Below are 21,022 nucleotides of genomic sequence, written 5' to 3'. Positions count from 1 at the left end.
AGTCAAGCACCAGTTATTTTTCATTTAGAAGTTCTTTGAGAGTTCATTGTATCACATATCTCTTAAGAGTGGAAATTCCAAAAAAAAAAAAAAAATGATACTCATGTAAAAAAGAGGGACTTATGGATGCCTCTTTTCCTGTGTTCCCCTCCCATGTTGCCATACATATACTTTGTATATATTTTGGGTTCATTTATTTCTTATGTATATTTTTTCTTCCAATAGAATGTGAGTTTCTTAAGAACAAAGACTATTTCCTTTTCTTCTTTTTATTCCCCAGCTTAAATATATGCTGCCTGAATTAAAATATGAAAGAGTCTGAGCTGGAAAGTACATTTCAGGCCCTTGGGCCAGAGTATAAAACAATGTTACTAGCACTTTGCAAAGTTTTCATTTACTTTCAAAGTATGGTTTTTGAATTTTTCATGAAATTGAACCCATAACCTAGAAGACTTACATGAATTGATGCAGAGAAAAGTAGAACCAGGAGAATAATTTTATACAGTGGCAATATGGTAAGAATTAGGAACTTGTATCAATTTAATGACTAACTACAATTCCAGAGAATAGATGCTGAAACATACAACCCACCTCCATGTAAAGAGATGAAGGATTCAGAGGGCAAAATGAATATACGTGTGTATGTGTGTGTACATATATGTATGTATGTATATATATATATATATGTGTGTGTGTGTGTGAATATACACGTGTATACATGCACACATATAAAGGTATGTGTTTTATATATATATATATATATATATATATATATATATATATATATATACATACATTTATTTACTTATTTTAACATGGTCAATGAAGACATTTGTTTCCCTTGCCTATGTGATAACTATAATATATACATTTTGTTTCTCTTTCATTCTTATTGGTGGTGGGAAGGAAAAAAAGAAAACTAAATAAAATGTTATGGTTATCTTTATGGGGGGGGGAGGAATTGAACAAAGAAACTGATTATTTCTACTTTTTTCAGCTAGAAGATGCCCAAAGCAAAAGGCAAGAGAAACTTTTAGAGAAACACAAGGAGATCCGTCAACAGATACTGGATGAAAAACCAAAGGTATATGGATCTATTTGTCATTAAATATAGGTAGAGATATACAGTATAATAGATATATATGTACACACGCATATACATGTATGTGTTTGAAAACAGTTTATTGTATTTTTGTAAAAGACCTCCATTCAAAACTTGATAATACCATGGTAGCAATTCTTTTAGCTTGAACTTAGCTACACAGATCAGGAAACCTTTCTTCTGGGACAGGTATTTGGTGTAAAGTCTAATTCTGTCCAGCAGAGTGTGCCCTTTACTGGAATCTCCTCAAGCACTGTGGAATAATAGGTAGATACATAAATACATAGAGTAAATCCACTCAATTATTGTGAAAAAGAAAAGTATACATTATATAGTATAAATGTGTGATATGTCTGGTCTTTCCCAGTATCATTTAATAAAATTAATTATGCTTAGGCTTACATTTATTGTTTTAGATTATTTTTTTTTTTTATCAAATCAGTGTTTATGTAAAAAAAATGAACAAATGATTTGCTAATGTCTACTAAATTAAATAATTTTGGGCCAAATAAAGTACATAGTCTCTAAAATATATTCTATCAAGTTTGAATTATAATATACATTACTTATGTGTAGGAAAAAAAGATCCTTTTTTTTTTTTTTTTTTTTTTTTTTTAACACATTCTACCAGTTCTTCCAACAATGTTGTATCCTAAAAATGGAGATCAGAAAGGTATTGATAGTCAGGGACCGGTGATGGAATTTTTACTGATACAAACTCTTGTACCCTTAAATAAATAAATAAGCAAGTGTGTGTGTGTGTGTGTGTGTGTGTGTGTGTGTGTGTGTGTGTATGTGTCCATGCGCGCACACATCAAGGTTTTTTTCTTTTTTATGTATTAATAATGGTATGCTTTTAAAAAAACATAACTTCATGCATTTTCTGGGTCAACCTTGCCTCCAAATTTCCCATACTGATGAAATCTTATCTAAACTTACTTTCTTAAACCTCCAGTGAAAGGAGTTCTGGACTTCACAATAAAAGAACAGGATTCAAATTCCAGTTCTGTGATATTGTACTAATTACTTAATCTCTCTGACTTTTTTTCCTTGCAGATGAAATTAACATAATATTACCCCAATTTTAGCTCGGTGGGTTAAAGAGAAAAACAAATAAAAGATAGTATATGTGAAATCCCTTTCAGATATATGATACTCTATATACAAGTATAGGGGATGAGTATTATATTTTTATTTTATATATGCAGTTTCATATGCCTCAATTTCAATTTTGATTTTGAGTCTTACAGATTCAATTTCCACAATATGTATATCTTTTATCTTTTCCCTGTCTTTCTCCTTGCTCATATGATAACCTCGGTGGGTCAGAGCTTTATCATCCCTCACCTGGACTGCTACAATTGCCTCCTAATTGTTTTCTCTGCCTTGTCTCTTCCCACTCCAAAACAGCTTCCATAATTCTGTCAATGTAGGATTCATAAATCAATTATTTTACTGTCATTTACTTGCACAATAATGACTCTGTAGTCTTTCTAATCAAATAGAAACCCTTCTGTTTAGCATTTAAAGCCCTTCAACCTGGCTCCAGCCCACTTCTACTGGCTTATTATAAATTCATTCCTTTCACTCATTTTATTTTTCACGTCATACTGATATTCTTGCTGATCACCCTTACATAGTACATTCAGCCTTTCACCTTTGTATTTTTACCAGGCTTGTTCCCCAGGCCTGGAATTTACTTCCTGATTTCTGCATTTTCTAATTTCTAGCGTCCTGTAAAATGTAACTAACTTAAGCATCAATTTCTAAAAGAAGTTTTTCCTGATTTTACCATTTATTAGAAGCTCTTTTCACCATTTTCATGTATTTCTTTTTATCTTATTTTTTTATAAACTTATATATAGACATGACTTCCTTCACCTAAGTGATATTATGGTAGTTATTTTTAAAGAGTTATTAAAATTATCAATTAGTGTATTCCTGAATTTGCTCAGCTTTAGTTATTTGAAAAAAAGCAAATGCATCATCTCAAATTGCCTTTGGTGATAATTTATATCTGGAAAAAAATTCTTACCAATCTAAACTTCAAAAGCTAGCAACAAATAATGGCTAGCATTTATGTAAACTGCACTTAATATTAAGGTTTGCAGATGTTTCAAATAGTTTGACTTGTTCGATCCTCTTAATAACTCTATGAGATAGATGTTAATATTCTTATTTTATAGATGAGGAAACAGAGAGATTAAGTCACATAGCTAGGCAGTATCTGAGACAAGATTCTAATTCATGGGCCTGATAATAAGTCTTGCATTCTACTCTCTGTACCTACCACCTAACTGACTAGGTAAACTACTATTTTCCCTGTTTGACAAGCCAGAGCCAATAGTTTAAATATGATAGCGACAATTTGGCTAGAATACCAATCTAGCCCAGGCCTGACTTACCAAATTATTTTAGTCTGGCCCATTATGACATACATATTATGCTTTTGATTCTGGGAGCATATGTTTCAACTTTTGTAAGTGAAAAAAAATACAGTAAGAAATAGAAGCATTTAATCTCCAGTGGTGAGTGACCTACACTTGTATAAATATTTTGTTCCACAGTTTGGTATCAAAATTATACACACACACACACACACACGTGTGTGTGTGTGTGTGTGTGTATCCCACTGAAACTTATTATGTCACAGAAATCAATAATGTTATAAAGGATCACCAGGACCTATTGGATACTATTTTTTATTCAGGAGAAATTACTAGATAAATCTTTTTGAGTAAACTATTTGGTTTGGCCCTTTAGTATATATTGCTATCAATTCTATTCAGGGATGACTTTTTACTGAACCTGCATCTCCAGAGTCCTTAAACCCATTGCATTAAATCCTGACTTCCCCTTTCAACAAAGCAAAATAATTGGTTTCACTGGGAGTGTCACATCTGAATGCATTTGCTAAGGCCTAAAGGAAAAGGTTTAAATAATATGCAGGAAGTGATAAAAAAACAATCAAGGAGCTATCCACCAATCCAAAGACATGATTCTCATTTCAAAGGCCTATCCTGTTTGAATGGTTGCCTTTGTCAAGAGGTTAGCTTGAGCTTTCTGTTAATTCAACAGAGGCAGACTGAGACAGAGAGACAAAGAGAGACACAGAGAGAAAGACAAAGAGAAAGAGAAAGAGACAGACTTTATGATATTAAATCACATGAAGTTTTCCCAATACATTCCCACTCTCCTCTACATAGACACACATGCACTTTTAAGCATACTAAAGCTATTGACTTGAGTTAGATAAAGAATCCCCTTTTCAGGATGATTTTTAATGAATTTTCTATGAAACTGCAGAAAACTAGTTTGCCTCCTTCAATCTACTATTACTGCTGTGACATCCTGTTTGCATTCCATGCTTCTTGGAACACAGCTTTCTGTTTTAACTTAGCTCCTCAGGAAAAGAAATATTTCCAGGAAGCTTTAGAGCATCCTAATTTGTGCTTAAAGAACATTTTAACCATGTAGTTACATGTTCTTTTTCACCTTCAAGGGGACATAGAATGATTAACCTCATTTTCTTCTTTAGCATCCCTGTAACAAAATGACTCATCTTTCCTGGTTACAGTTGTTCTTATCAGATCTATGACTGACCAGGCTTATGTGCCAAAAGTGCTTAGGAAGTGCTCCCATTTCTTTGTCCCCTTTTTAATATTCCAGAAATGTGCTGCTTTCTCAATTTGCTATCTCAACCAAAATTATTTATTTATTCATGATTCATGCACTACCTTCTTACAAAAAAAAAAGAAAGAAAGCAGAAAATCCTATCTCTTAAACCAAAGGTTCCCTAGATATTCTCTATTCATGATGTTCTTAGTGTCTGTAATTTTTTCATATCACCTCTAAGCCAAAAGAAATACCTAATTGTTCTGTTTATAAAGTGATTAGATCCAAACAATTTAATACATATTCATGAAATAACAACTTAGTAGCGGTTGAAAAATTATACACACACACACACACACACACACACACATAACTTAAAAGGAAAAGTATTTTTTATTACATTGTCTCAATTACTAATGGAAAGATTATACCTTTTTGTTGCCTGTACAACTTGCTAAACCTTGGAATCAGATTGGATACCTCTAACTCTCATGTTTTGTTCCAGATTGATTTTATTCAAATAAGTGCTTGCTTTTTATCACAGCAACCAATGAAAATCTGGTTTTGCAAAGGTCTGACATCACAAATGAGAAAGTTCAAAAAGTTATTGAGGTAGCCAAAAATATAAATAAACTAAAACATATCTCAGACAATTGAGAATATCATCAAAAGGATATAGTGTTTTAATATGAAACTATGATCTCTCTTAAATTAATCTTAGCCTAAGAGATGTCGAGTAACCTGCTTCCCTCAAAAATTTAAAATATCCTTTGGCGCTTCTTTGAGTTTACTACCACAATCCCATTTTTGTTTACTTTGTAGCATCACTTTATGACTACATGGGCCTATACCAGATCACAGAGCACCTAAACAGTGTGTTAAAAAAAAAATGTACCTAACCAGTGTTCCTTCTTCCTATGCATTGTTATTTCATACACACCCACTTTTCTCCTTTTTCTCCTTCCTACTTTCCCTCCTACAATGTTCCTTATTCCTAGAGATCAAGAAAATATGATATATATATATACAGACACACACACACACACACACACACATACACACACAGCTCAGAGAAGAAAGTAATCATCTTTCATACTTTCATAATGCAGTTTATAGCCAAAGAATAGATCAGAGGTTTACATAAGTTGCTGAATACAAAAAGAGAGAAGGATGAAATGGATTTTAAGGTGGAGGACAAGCTGATCATACTTCTTGCTGACCAAATAAATGTACCAGGCTGGGGGAAAAAAAGAAATATAATATATGTCTTTAAATACTTGAAGAAAGACAAGTTCTATTTTATTCCATAGGGTAAAGCTAGAACTAGGAAGGAAAAATGAAGCAGGTTTTGGCTCTAGATAAGAATTTTTTTTAACCAAATTAGAGTTCTCCAATGGGGAAATGGAATACTTTGTGAACTAATAAGTTTCCATCATTCATGGATTAAATGAAAGGTTTGACAACAAATTAACTTATTATATTAGAGGGAAACATGAAAAAAGTGATCTTGAAATTACGTTTTCAAGCCTTGCTTTTTGTTTGTTTGCTTGCTTTTCCCTATACTCTTGCTACCTTCCAGTGGCTAGCCATTATTCATAGAGTGAAAAACCAAGTCTTGTCTCAGATTGAATATCTTTTGTGGCCTAGCTCAAGCCTATCATCTCACAGTTTTCCTTCAGCCATTCTTTTTCATTAGTTATTCCATGATGATGACCAGAATTAATCTGCCTCTGTATATATCTGGAATATATAAGCTTTGTATATGATACTTCAATATTATATGTTGAAATATTTCCCTTCATTCATGGTTCAAATCAAGGTCCAAATCCTCAATGATTCCTTCTATCTTCTAACAAATGAAAGTTCTCTTTCTTTCTTCAAGTAAAAAGTATACTTTGGGAACCTCTTTTATCTTTATCAGTTTCTACCTTGTATAATATTTATGTATATGTGTGTTTATATATTTATATAATATGTATGTGTCCAAATATATACATATGTTTACATTTTTCATATGTATGTACACATACATACAATATGTGTATATATTCACATATGTACATTTATATTTGTGGGGTGAATTTGAATTACCCTTAAATTTAAAACTGTTTGAGGACAAGATTGTTTTGCCCTTTATATACTCATCACAGTTCTTTACACAAAAAGTACTATTAATTGAATATTAATTAAATTAAGACATTCCCAAGCAAAAGACAAGATGGGTTATAAATCTTTTCACAAATACTTTTTTAAAAATTTGATTAGTCCAAGTTTGTCACAAATATAATGAGTAGGTTTTCCTCAATGTGTAGACAATTCCAGCAACAAGTTAGCCTGTTGCTTATGTGAATATCATCAAATTTATACTAAGTTGGGTCTTACCTATTGTAAACTCAAGAGCATAATCATTATTTGATATTTTATTTTAAAAATGAATTGTATTTATAGTCGCTGGAAAAGGATGTAACATGATGGTAGTAGGTTACCCAAGATTGTGACCCCCAAAATTTTGACAGTGGCATGAAGAACTAGCAAGCACCATTCAGACATGAATTCTGTAGCCACTGGGCATACTTCGCATTTACTGGACCTTGCTTATGACAAATACATGATTTCTGAATTCCTTACTTCTTCTTTCTCTGTCTTTCATAACATTTTTTATTTTCCACTTCTAACTTCCAATTTGGTGGGCAGCAACAAGGAATTAAGACTACATCAACTCAAGTTATTGTTCTAAAGCTACAATCATCAGTATTCCTTTACAGTATTTAGCCTGCAAGTTGCAAAACCAGGGACCATAATGTTTCACTCAGTGCAAAGAAGCATCGTTTCTTTTTTTTTTTTTTCAGGCAAGAAGGTAGAGGAGTGCCTTATATCCTCTTATTTTCTTCTTTGTTTAGAATAGTGAAAGGAAAGAAAAATCTGTTGTTATGAAAAGAAAATTTTATGTACATTTGAACTTAATAGGGCTTAGCCTATATATGTATTCTATTTAAGTATTGTAGTTACATATCAGTGTGGCTTAGAGTAAAAATCCAGTTCAGTGAAGACAAATTGGTAAATGTATTCACCCACATCCTGTTACATATTTCTGTTCAACCATCTTTACATTTTTTTTCTTCTTTAATTAAAGCCTTCCTTGCAGTTAAAGAGGAAAGAATACTGGTTTGAAAAATAGGAGCTTTGGGTTCTAGTACCAGTTAGTTCTACCACTAGTTAAATTTATGAACTTGGGAAAGTCACTAAACTTATTGAGTCCTCAGGTTCCTTATTTGTAAAGTGAAGGTATTCTATAAAATTATCTCTAAGGTATATTCTGAAATTCTGTGTCTTTTAATAATGTATTTGAATCAGTTTATAATTCAGTCATATTTTATAGTAAAGCTAATAAATCAATCATAATATTAATAATTATGATCAAGATATAAGATCTTATTATTATTATTAAATAATTATCTTTCCTGAAAGAATCATAAACTGAAGATTGCTTCATCATTGAATTAGTATTTCTTTCATATTGTTGATATTAACCCATTGCTGTGCCAGACACAAGGAGGAAACAATTCAGAAATGGCAGGGAGATAAACACAAATTTAACTAGCTATCATCAAAACTATTTCAAAACTAATTGTATCAAAATAAAAGATTTTCCCTCTATATTAAAAGGATTTTTCCTAAGAAATGATGCTGAATCAAACAATATTGTATGACATCTCAAATTCAGCTTTTTTTTCATCCATTTACCTTTTCTTTGAAGTTTGTGACTTTCCTTATCATTAGGTTTGAGGTATGTTAAATAAATATGTTATAGATATATGAAAAGTAAGATTATCTAAAAGTATTATCATATCTTTTTTTAATATTGAAACAATTAACTTTAACACTTTCAGGACATCATAAAATACTTAGATCTTCTTTGGAGTAACTTAGATGAACTAAAACAATTTTCCCTTCAATATTCCTCTCTTTAAAAAAAAAAAAAAATTCTTATTTCACTCTTAATATTGGGCCTGAGCTTGGAATACTAGGGCAGTTTCATTTAACATCACAGAACACTTCCTGTAAATTAACACCATTGTCACAGGGTTGCTCTGTATAAAATGCCTTAGTAGTTATGGTGAAGATAATATTTAATACATAGCTCTTTGGAGATAATAAAATTATAACTTCCCAAAGGCCAGAATACCATATAATCCGTTCAGTTGTACTTATTGTAGAAGGTACCAGGCCACATGAGAGATACTGAAGAATATGTGTGTTGGAAGTTTCAAATTTCCAGTTTAGTGGCTTATCCAAGAGTTCTCCCAGGGGAAAAAAAATTTTAACACTAAGTACAACATAGATATATATATATATATAGATATATATATATATTTCAATGCCAAAAAAAATGACAGCCTCCCTTTTTTTTTCACACAGGGGGAAGGTTCCTCCTCATACTTGTCGGAAACTTGCCCTGAGGATCCCTCTATTTCCCCCAACTTTACTCCCCCCAACCCTCAAGGCCTCAAGTGGTGACCACCATCCTCCCGACCAGGTAGGACTGGATGAGAGGGGTGGCTTTTGAGAAATTTGAGGTCTGTGCCATATAGTACGATTTTCTGTCAGGATGGAATTCCTTCATCTATCTTCATTCACATTCTCTGTCTCAATGCATCTTCTTTCCCCATCCCATTCTTTCCACCTCCAACTTTTTCCCATATCTTTCTACTTTTTCTTTTTTACCTTACTCTAGGAAGAGACTTTCATTTTTGTCTTTGTATTTCCAGATCTTAGTATATAGTACCTTACACATGGTAGGTACTTAATACATTTTCTTTAAATTGAATTTTACATCATCTAATCTTCATGAGATTATTTTTTTTCATTCATTTGCTTCTTTTCTGTCCTTTCTTTTTGTTTCTTCTTCTTAAAAACTCACATTTAAATCTCCTGGTTTTCCCTTTCAGACTCCAGCTTTTATGATATTGTTATTCTACAGTATTGTTATGTAGATGATAATTTAAAATGCTGTTTGTTACTCCCAAAAGACCATTTCGTTCCATAACTTTCTCTATCATCATATAATTTTTCATCCATTACCCATTGTATTTACTTCCATAGACTGTTACATTTAATTATCATTCTCCTTCCAGATGGTATGTTAGGTGCCTTTAACCTTCCCCTGCTATGCTCTTTAGGCATTCTAAAAATTCAGCACTAAATTAAGGACTAAGTATGTTTTTCAGTTTCTTGCATCTCTCCTAAATATATTTCTCTAAATTATAAGATGTTACAGACATCATATCTTAGAGATACTTGATTAAATAGATAGTGTGTAGGGCATAAGAAGACTTTCAGTTATTAGAGATGACCCATAAGTTTAGGGATTAGAAAACAACTTACTTAAAGCAGGAGAAATAAGGGAAAATAATCCAATCGGTAGAATTCCTTTACCAAAAAAAATAAGCCATTTCAATAGAAATGAAACATGTGGAAGTAAGGGGGTTGCTTCAGTTTATTGTAACAATAGGCTGATTTATCCTAATATCATAAAAATCAGTTGACTAAAGATAAACAAAGTTTCATACATATCTTGTCCTGTGAAGCAGTATAAATGAGAAGCAGACAAGTGTTATTAGAAAAGAGAACTTGAGTAGAGGTTTTACTTTACTTAAGCAGTAAAACTTTAGAGTTCAATTTTTTTCAGTACGTCAGGGAAATATTATCAAAGCACTTTTTAAATTATACATTCTTTAATGACAGATTTTACATTATTTCACCTTCATAATTGTTTCTTAATAATGGGATGCAATGTGCTTACACTCATCATGTTATTAAGAATTGTTTGGGAAACAGAATGGGCAGGCTGTAATTAGAACAAAGTCAATAATTCTAGACATATTTGAACTGTTTGTGATACCTTTTTAAAGGAAGATCTTTTTGTAAAGAGATTTAGAATCAACAGAATAGCCCTAGAAGTGTCTTTTTGAGTAGTTTATAAACATCAGTACTTTAAAAAAAAACACCTTATTTACATATATTTTATTAGTACTATAATTCTAGTAGTTTGGGACACTGTTATCAAATATTTGATGCCATACTTAGAAAATGCTATTCTTATAAGTAAGATCAAGGACAACTCCTTTCTGAGTTGTTGTTTTTTTTTGTTTGTTTGTTTTTGTTTTTTGAAGTATTGTACAAGGTTCTTAAGTAACTTTTGTGGTCTTCATATATTTTTCTGTTCAGTCAGCCTTATGCTACTCATACTAATTCCATTCACAGACTTTATTGCCTACAGAATATAAAGTGAAGTGGCTTTTCATATGAAGTACATTATGCTTAAAGAGATAAAAATGAACCCTACTTTGCTAAGACTCCAGACAAGCAAGAAAAGCGAAAACCTCTTCCTCATATTATTTGTTTTGTCCTCTTCTCTTCCCTGTCACATGGATGACATAAAACAAATAAGAGTTTTGCAATTTTATTGCAACAAATAAACCTCATTATTAAATAGAGGACCACCTAGTAAACTCCATTTGGCATTTGCTCTGAATTAAAAGAACAAAATGAATTTATTTCACTTAAGAATGTAGCCAGCTACATTTGGTCCTTTCTTTTATTTACCAAAAAATTTTAGTTTTATCAGAGCTTCATGGGAGTTGAAGGGCAAATGAGGTGGCAGATTTTCTTGCTGTTATAATTTAATGCTTCCTTCATAAAGGCATCTTAAATAGACTAAACGAGGACCTGGAGAGGAAGGTGGAAAGGCCAAATCTGAATGGTCAGCAGCCAGAAACTAAACATGAACCAGATATAAGGGGCAAGATTCCAAGAGCAGACAAAGTATATAGGACAAGTCAACAAGAAAGTCAAGAGCTAAAACCCATAATGATGTCAGAGGCAGGAAAACCTTGGTCCCAGTAGAGATAAATAATCCTATTTATCTTTAAAATAGCCAATCTTGATTCTCTTTTCTGGTGTGGCAGATAGGACTAAGTTATTTTAAAGAAGATCCCTTCCCACAGAAGAAACATAACACATTTTCTGGTATCACTGCATTTTAAACATAACCATTCATATCCCAATGGATAAAAGTCTCAAGATATGATAAATGAATAAATAGCATGGGGATATTCTATATATTTAAAAATACTGTGTAACAGTGCACTGAGGATTGGATAATAAGGACTGAATTGGTAGTCAGAGGACATTGTTTCAAATTCCTACTCTCTCTTGAACTCAGGAAAGTCATTTAATCTCAAGCTTGGTTTTTCTCATCTGTAAAATAAGGTTGGTGTAGGTAACCTAAAAATTGCTTCCATATTTAAATCTATAATCCACTTGTACTGACATTACCAGAAGTCAGTAAGAATCTCTCTCCCTCTCTCTCTCTTCCTCCCTCTCTCTCTTTCCCTCCCTCTCTCTCTTTCCCTCCCTCTCTCTCTCTTCTTCCCTCTCTCTCTTTCCCTCCCTCTCTCTCTCTTCCTTCCTCTCTCTCTCCCTCTCTCCCTCTCTCTCCCTCCATCTTTCTCTTCCTCCCGCCCTCCCTCTCTTTCTTCCTCCCTCCCTCTCTTTCTTCCTCCCTCCCTCTCTCTCCGTCCCTCTTTCTCTCCCTCCCTCCCTCCCTCCTCCTCCTCCTCCTCCTCCTCCTTCTCTCTCTCTTTCTCTCTCTCACTCTCTCTCTCTCTCACACACACACACACACACGAATATTTTGATAAGTATGAGGCTTACCACTATACATAAAAACCTTCATAAAAATTCTCCAGTGAATGATTTTTCCAGTTAAATACAAGTTTATACTAGAAAGCAGCTATTACAGAAATGGGTAGAACTGTTCACTATTGATATGTGAATGTGACCTTCTATCCAGTGTGTCTACATCTAATATTATGCTTAAGAATCATAATATATCATCCTGGTAATCTCCATTTCTTAAATTGTTATAAGATAGAAATACAAAACAAACAAAAGATAAAAATCCACTCCATAATATTTATATGTACATTTCTTTTTATTCATCTATAGAATAAAAGAATCCTGATATTTTATACAAAGTAGCATTGTTAAATGCAAATCAGTTTCTTCATAAAGGTATTTAGGTACATTTTGTGCTATGTCCCAGCACTGTGCATGGTACTGTAAGGCCAAAATAATAAAAAGAAAAAAAAAAACTGATGACATAGCTTCTTCTCTCAGGCAGCCAGCAATATTACTGACTATGAATATAAAAATAGATAGCAATTCAAGATGATTTAAGGGAATAAATAAAATTAATTTTAAAATTAAAAAGGAGAGAAATAATATGGAATTATTCTTTATGTTTAAAAAACACATTATAACCCAGTGAAATGAATATCGAAATTGAAGTCAGAGTCCATTATTTCAAATCCCTATTCTTTCTTTCTGAATGTTAGCATGTCACTTAATGTGAGTAAAGTGAGTTATCTTTTCTTATTCCCAGACAGTGAAACCAATTGAATTGTAAAACCATGACATGTCTCAAGCAATATGCCTTTCCACAGCAATCATCAGTGGAAGCCATTTTGGATTCTCCCTTTTTTCCACTATTCAGTATTGAAGGGTTATGGTACTAAGGATTTTGATCTATCTGTTCTTTGAAGATGAGGAAAATACACAAACTCCAATTTTTAAAAAATCCCTAGGGATGAATTTTTTTTTCCAAGAAAGAAGTTGTTTTTATTTTTTTATTTTTTTTTATTGTAAGTTTTTATTGACAATACATATGCATGGGTAATTTTTTACAACATTATCCCTTGCACTCACTTCTGTTCTGGCTTTTCCCTTTCCTCCCTCCACCTCCTCCCCTATATTGCAAGCAGTCTTATACATGTTAAATATGTTATAGTATATCCTAGATACAATATATGTGTGCAGAACCGAACAGTTCTCTTGTTGCACAGGAAGAATTGGATTCAGAAGGTAAAAATAATCTGGAGAGAAAAACAAAAATGCAAAAAGTTTACACTAATTTTCCAGTGTTCCTTCTCTGGCTGTAGTTGATTCTGTCCATCATTGATCAATTGGAACTGAATTAGATCTTTTCTTTGTTGAAGATAGCCACTTCCATCAGAATATAGCCTTATACAGTATTGTTGTTGAAGTATATAAGGACCTCTTGTTTCTGCTCATTTCACTCAGCATCAATTCATGTAAGTCTTTCCAAATCTCTCCGTATTCATCCTGCTGGTCATTTCTTGCAGAACAATAATATTCCATAACATTCATATGCCACAATTTGCTGAATCATTCTCCAATTGATGGGCATCCATTCATTTTCCAGATTCTAGCCATAGGGATGATTTTTTTCAAAAGAGAAGACAAAATTGAATCCTAAGTAAAAGATTTTATATAAATACATCTGTATTTATTCAAATATATATAGTATCTATCTTTATCTTATCTATTTAATACCTCTATGTATATATATGTAAATGAAAAAAGAGAGAAAAAAGAGGCATAGTGGAGATAGCAAAGATTGGTCAAAAAAGGAAAAAGAGAATGATAAGAATTCAGTGTGGCAGAAAAGGAGTGAAGAAAGAATAACAAGAAACAAACAATGATCAGGTACAGGTATTGAATACAACAAGGCAAGGAAAAGGGAAAAGGAAAAATATTTGCTTTAACTATCTACTCTGTAGTGATCTTGAACAGTACTGCTCAAGGGAGTGGTGGTGACAGAAGGCAGATTATAGGGAGAGACACTTGAACAAAGGGAGCAAAGAATGTACATTGAAAAGAATGGTGAAAGGTGTTAGTAATTGAATTAAGAAATCAAAACTTTTTTAGTTTCCATACTCAATAGTAAGTGAGATCAGGTTCTCAGAATTAAGGAGAAATAAATTAAATTAGGGACATGAGAAAGTTAGAGATGAATTCTATTCTTTCTCCTTTTTTCTTTGTTTAGTATGAAGGAGGTAATATACTGGCTTCTGGCCTTAGCTTTGGAGCTAGAGGCAGGGAATAATACAGACTTTTTTAATAAGAGTGATAGATAGTTCTTACTTATTTTATCCCTGTCAATAGTCAATAAATGTTTATTAAATGCCTACTATGTGGCATACATCAAAGTCTCTGTCCTCATAATCTAATGGGGGGAAAAACATAGAGAAGCTGAGGGTGGGGATGGGGAGAGAAAAAGAACTACCCAATGAAGGACATGATAAGGTTGTGTAATTTGGGTAGAAAATGATCTGGGGAGTGAAAGTTACAAAGTTCACTTCGTCTTGAAGAATGGTGGGTTTCTGGAGATCTCTAAATTCAGCCAGGTGCTTGTTCCAAAATATGTTCCTAATATGTGGACAGTGTGGGGAGAGAGAAAAATGAAATATTTATCTCCTGCTACTAGTGGTTTTAGGTATTTTTATTCTAGACCAGCAACTATGGACAGTGACTTATTGGAACAATCAAAATGAGTAAATATGCATGTGTATATAATATTCATTTAGTGTCCTGCCTGTGATAGAAAAATTTCCACCTCATTGATCACTGGTAAATTTTCTGATTGGTACAGATACTAATATGGACCAAAATTGCAAAAAAGCAAGTAATAGAAAAGAGAATAGCAAATAACTGATCTACCACATAATTATTATTCTTGATTTTCATCTTATTCTTTTCACTATAACAATTACAAAAGGCAACATGGCCTAATGGAATAGAGAACATACTCTCAGAGTTAGAAAGACTTGTCTTCAAGAAATACTTAGTTTTTTGTTTTTGTTATTTATTTAGTTTTAGTTTTCAGAAGTATTTTATTTTTCCAATCACATATAAAAATGTTTGGGGGGGGGCAGCTAAATGGGATAATGGATAAAATACTGGCATTGAAGTCAGGAGGACCTGAGTTTAAACCTAGCCTCAGACACTTGATACTTACTAGCTGTTTGACTCTGGGCAAGTCATTTAATTCCAATTACCTCAAAAAAAATCAACATTCATTTTTTGAGCCCCAATTTTTTCTTCCTCCTTCCCTTACTTCTCCTCTCCAAGACAGGAAATATAGGTTATGCATATACAGTCACTTAAAACATATTTCCATATTAGTCAAGTTAAAGAAAAATCAGAACAAGAAGGAAAAACCATGAGAAAGAAAAAGCAAACAAAAAAGATGAAAATAGTATGTTTTGACCAAATGCATGTTTTACAATGCAGTTTGATCACCCTTTGGGCATAGTTCCAAATTGCTCTTCAGAATGATTGAATTAGTTCACAGTTCTGTATCAAAATTACTACTAGGTTACTTGAAGACAGTATGATATAAAGGAAAGAATACTGGACTTGCAATATGAAGACCTAATTCTGAATTCTGGCTCTGCCAGTTATTTTCTGTGTAATGTTGGGCAAGTCATATGATGTCTCTCAGTACCACTTTCTTTATATGTAAAATGAAGAAAGGTAAATACAAAAGCTGAGATTCCTGTCAATTCTAAATCCTATGACTCTGTGATTAGCATGATCCCAGAGTTCAAAGATATGGGAGTTTAACAGAAGAACTGCAGAGTACAGTAAGTGATTTTATTGCTGTTCCCCCTCTTCTTTCCTACAGAATCCTGAAAAAAATGCAGGTTTGTAAGAGTAGGGGATATATGACCTTGAGCACATCTTTGGACCTAAACTTCTTCATCTATATAATGAATAAATTATCCCAGACAATGCTTTAAAGTTTCTTTTAGTTTTAAAATTCTAGATTCTAAGAAATGAAGGTAGGCTTAATAGAAATCAACCCCTAGAGCTTCTATGAATATTAATACAATTGAAAATATTGAAATTCAGCTGTAATACAGGATGTTTTTAGATGGATGAAGAAGACTTGCTAGGGATTAGAAACTCTTGAGAATGCTTGTTAGTATGGAAAGAAACCAGAGAGAGAGTATGGTGCTATGGGAAGAAAACTCCCCGATTATGTAGGCAAAAAGCACCTAGCTTTGACTTCTAGCTCAGCTATTTATGACCTACTGACTATCCAAGTGAAGACCTCTACAAGCTAAGTTTTCTCATTTACAAAATGAAGAGGTTGTATTATACTAGATGCTCTCAAAGGTCACTTTCAGTTTTAAATAGAGCATTTGGAAGGCTAGGAGTAATTCTTCAGGCCTAGCTACTTTTATGAGTTAAGGTCAGAGATCTAGAAGAGATTTGTTTTCTGCCTATAAGACTATTTTCTTAAGTACTGCCTTGTTATTACTGTATGTGTGTATACATACATATATGTGTATGTATATGTATATACATATATCTCTCTCTATATATATATGGATATATCTACACCCACACATATGCATATATACACACACACATATGCATATCTAATATAATAGAAAGTAGAACCTGTGGGAGAGAACTATTTATGTCAATATATGTTTGAGAGCTAAGGAAGGTTTCCCTGGTGTTTCATGATGTTCATGTGTTTGGGAGTTTCTGTCGGAAGACTTGATATTGTTTGACTTTTGCTACATAATGCAAATTTCCCAAGGGAAACTTTCTGTTTAGTTTGAGAGAGGGCAGGTTTTATTTCAATACATTGTCACAAGCCTTTTGGAAAGGTGTTTCACCACCTCCACCTCTTCATTATGCAGAGGTTAGAGAAATTCAGGAAATGTTTCTGTTTTTCAGTAAATTATAACCTTGGGTTGAGAGTGGACACACAGTCAAGCAACAGAATTGATGTGACAGACAGTGCCAGATGCTTAGAGGTAACAAAAAGGGAATTGGTGACTGGCAAGAATTTTAACCAGCTTTCAGGCTTTGTGTACAGTATGTACCCCTGTGACATCATCCTTCCTACCAGCCTCACACCTGCTGTGACTGAAATATTTCTGTAGTTGAGGTGAATAACAATTTATTGAAAGGTCGGGTCATATTGGGTAGACAATGTAAATGAGCTTAGATTGAACGAAGTGCTTTTTTGCTTTCTCCTACTGTTTGTTCTCTATGGAGTAAGGTTTTTGTTTGTTTGTTTGTTTTTTGAAGCCTTTAGCCAAAACGTTTAAAAACTATATTTCTTGAATGGGAAATTTATGATGCTTCACAATACGAGTATAATACTTAATACCTGTATCTACACAACTATAAATTATTAAGAAAATTGAAATGCAAATATGTCACTTTCATAAGTTAAAACTAACAAATGCATTGATTTCAATTCTACTTTAATAATAATATGTATATTATAGAGTGTGTTTTAAACATTCTATTTTTAATTTATTAGTAATAATAGTTTTATTTTTTTTCAAAATATATGCAAAGATAGTTTTCAACATTCACCCTGCAAAACCTTATGTTCCAAATTTTTCTCTCTTCTTTCCCCCCATCCCCTCTCCTAAATAGCTAGTAACCCAATATAAGACATTGTGGTAGATACAGTTGAGTATACACACTCTTAATACTAATAATCTTGTTTATATGTGCCCAAGATCATGTAGATAAAACTCCAGAACAAATACATCCGGAATATTATTTTCATTTCTGAAAACTATGTCTTAGAAAGGATTTTAATAAAAGAGAGTATCCAGAGAAAATAAAAAAGATGGTAGAGACCTCAATATCATGCCATATGATGGCTACTTAAAGAATATGAGAATATTTAGCTTTGGGAAGAAAATATTTGTGGATAGAGTTCAGGATGGAGGAAAATAACATCTTAAAGGTTTTTAAGGGGAAGGATGATTGGATTTTGTTCAGCATGGCCCCAGGGAGCAGAATTGGAAGAAATGAGTAGAAGTCACAAAGAGGTGACTTCAACTTATAGTTAAGAACAATTTCCTAACAATGAGAGCTATCCAATAGAAGAATAAGCTCACTTTGGGTAGTTATGTAGTTTTCCTTATTGAAGGTCTTCACCCAGATCAGGATAATCACTTACCAGATGTGTTCTCTTCAAGTATAGTTGGGATGAAAGGACTTTGGATGTCCCTTCCAATAATAAGATATTGTGATGTGAAATGGACATTATAATTCAATACTGTGTTTACATGCACCTTTTTTTAAACGTTATTTTTGATGGAGTTAATTAGTCACATTTAGAAAAGGTGAGTTTTTTCTCTTACTAAATCATATATTTCCATTCTTGAGGGCACAAACATCAATTAAAATTTAGCTATCTCATCTTTTGGAATATTTGTCTTCTAATCTGATATCCTTTCAATAACTTGGAATGTTATTCACCTCTGCCTTTTGGCTTCCTGACTTCCTAGTTTCTTTCAAGACTCAGCTGCAAGATACCTTTTTTGGTTCCTCCACCTCATTCCCCCTACCTTTCATGTGAGTTCTTTGAGGATATATGGCTATATTTTTACACTTCTTTGTATTTCTAGCACTGAGCACATGATTCCACATAAATGTTTAATAAATATTTATTGTTGACTAGTTTTCCTTCTTCTGTTCCTTCTTTCCTCTTCTCATATTGGTCATAGACATAGATGTCTGATCTATGATTTCTTTGGTGGAGGGATGCAAAAAAAATCTTTAAGCAAAACAAATTGATTCTTTCTCTGCAACTAATAATCTTAGAAAGTTGACAGGATACTAAGAAATTAAAAACTTTTTCAGTGATATACAGCCAATAGAGATCAAAGACCAGAGTTAAATAAAGCTTTCCTTGAGGCCAAGGCCAGGTCTCTGTTGTTCCAAGCTGCTTCTCTACGATAGATTTATAGGGAATTTTTTAAAAATAGACATTGAAAATTGATTACATAAAAAACCATTGAAAAGGCATTATGTTTCAATAGCTCTGACCCTTAGTACTAGAATTTCCTGGACTGGGTTCTCTCTTATGACTTAGAGAATTTGTCTACTCAGCTTTCTTGTAATCATAGTCTATACACATGTAGAAAAGATATTTGTTTGAAAATGTGTCATGTTGTATACAAATAAGTTATTCATTCTTCAGAAGAGATTCTAGTCCTTTAAAAATAAATGGAAGATGTTTTACCATAACAACTTACAAGTATGTAGTGTTTTCAGTTTACAATGCACCATCCTTATAACCTTTCTGTGAGATAGAGTGCTAATATTACTAGTTTCTACTTACACATGGGAATATTACAGCTCAGATGTGTTAAGTGATTTGTCCATAGCCACACATCTAGGAAGTGACAATTGAGATGTGAATGTACATTTCCTGACTTTCAGACCAGAAATTATGTCTCATAGGAGAGCATACTACCTTTTAGGGTGAGTCAGAAGTTAGTTTGGGAAGTTAGTAGGCTAGCAATTTTGAAACATCTGGGTAATGTCACACCTTAGTTAAAGATGTTAGCCAATGCATTGAGAAAAGCACCTAATTCTAAATATGATGATCAGAAGGAAGAGAAGACTTCAAAAAGCCTCAATAAGTCCAGAACCAGAGATGTATTGATTCTTCCAAATTTATAATTATAAAAATAATAGTTGGAGGCTTTTTATTTCCAAAACTAGTAAGGAGTGATAGAACTTAAATGTTCCTGATGATAAAGGAAGGGAGATTAAGTAAAATTAAAGCAAATCAGGAGGGGTCATAATGCCCTGAGGCTATTAGGAAGTTAATTCACAATGGTTTTTGAGGACAACATCTTTCCTTTAAAAAGAAACACAAAACCCCTTTTATCCAAATAGATTTTTCCAGTTTTTAATAAAAAGCTAGTGATGTAAATTATAAACTTCTACCTTATACCAGTATTAAAATAAACAACTTATTTTCCTGAGAAATCATATATTACCCCATTTTTGGATATATAGGTAGATCCCAGCTTTCCAGAAAAAGTACAAGATCTATACCAAAGGATCTTTTTATTTTCTTTTTAATCATATTTCAAAAGGCCTTTTCTCCCCAGCTATGCTAAGTATAGATATGTATGATAAATTAAGGATAGATAAGCAATGGAAATGTGTAATGGAAAGAAGATAAAAACCACTCAACTCCTTTTTTTACTTTTATTTCTTTGCCTAGGAAAATGATTTTTAGATTTGTAAGTATTGGAAAAAATAGCTCACAAGAAATTAGAAACGAAAACAGGTTGGGATGTGACAAGAAAGTGCTTAGTTAGCTCCTAATGAATTCACATTAATAGATAAAATTTCAGCAAGCTGCTGAACAGAAAGATGGGACTAAGCCACTGTAAGTAACCTTTGAAAAATCTCTGAGAATGGAATATAGGTAAACATCTTAAAGATTTTTGGAAGGGAAAGAAGATAGATACTTCAAACTCTAAAATGACTTCATTTCTTGATAACATTCTATAACATATTGTTGAAAAATGAATTGTGAGGATTTAAAAAGAGAATCACTAAAAAATTACAAAAAAACTCCATGTTTTTATAAAG

The 21,022-nt window shown here is 32.7% G+C and overlaps 1 protein-coding gene across 3 annotated transcripts in view; it reads left to right on the top strand.

Annotated features, from left to right (window-relative positions):
- PLCB1 (phospholipase C beta 1) overlaps positions 1 to 21,022 on the top strand; it is an 831,921-nt gene that overhangs the window by 741,230 nt on the left and 69,669 nt on the right. For 2 of the 3 annotated variants that reach the window (XM_031951118.1, XM_031951120.1), the window contains one exon: positions 998 to 1,084. In XM_031951118.1, the coding sequence (XP_031806978.1) occupies positions 998 to 1,084 (87 nt within the window). Of the gene's footprint in view, positions 1 to 997; positions 1,085 to 9,136; positions 9,255 to 21,022 lie in introns of all 3 variants that reach the window. The other variant, XM_031951119.1, reaches the window with a different exon arrangement.

This window comes from Sarcophilus harrisii, chromosome 2, assembly GCF_902635505.1.
Source record: "Sarcophilus harrisii chromosome 2, mSarHar1.11, whole genome shotgun sequence".
Taxonomy (NCBI): domain Eukaryota; kingdom Metazoa; phylum Chordata; class Mammalia; order Dasyuromorphia; family Dasyuridae; genus Sarcophilus; species Sarcophilus harrisii.
Note: the sequence above shows the minus strand (reverse complement) of the source record. Positions and strands in the feature narration are given on the sequence as shown.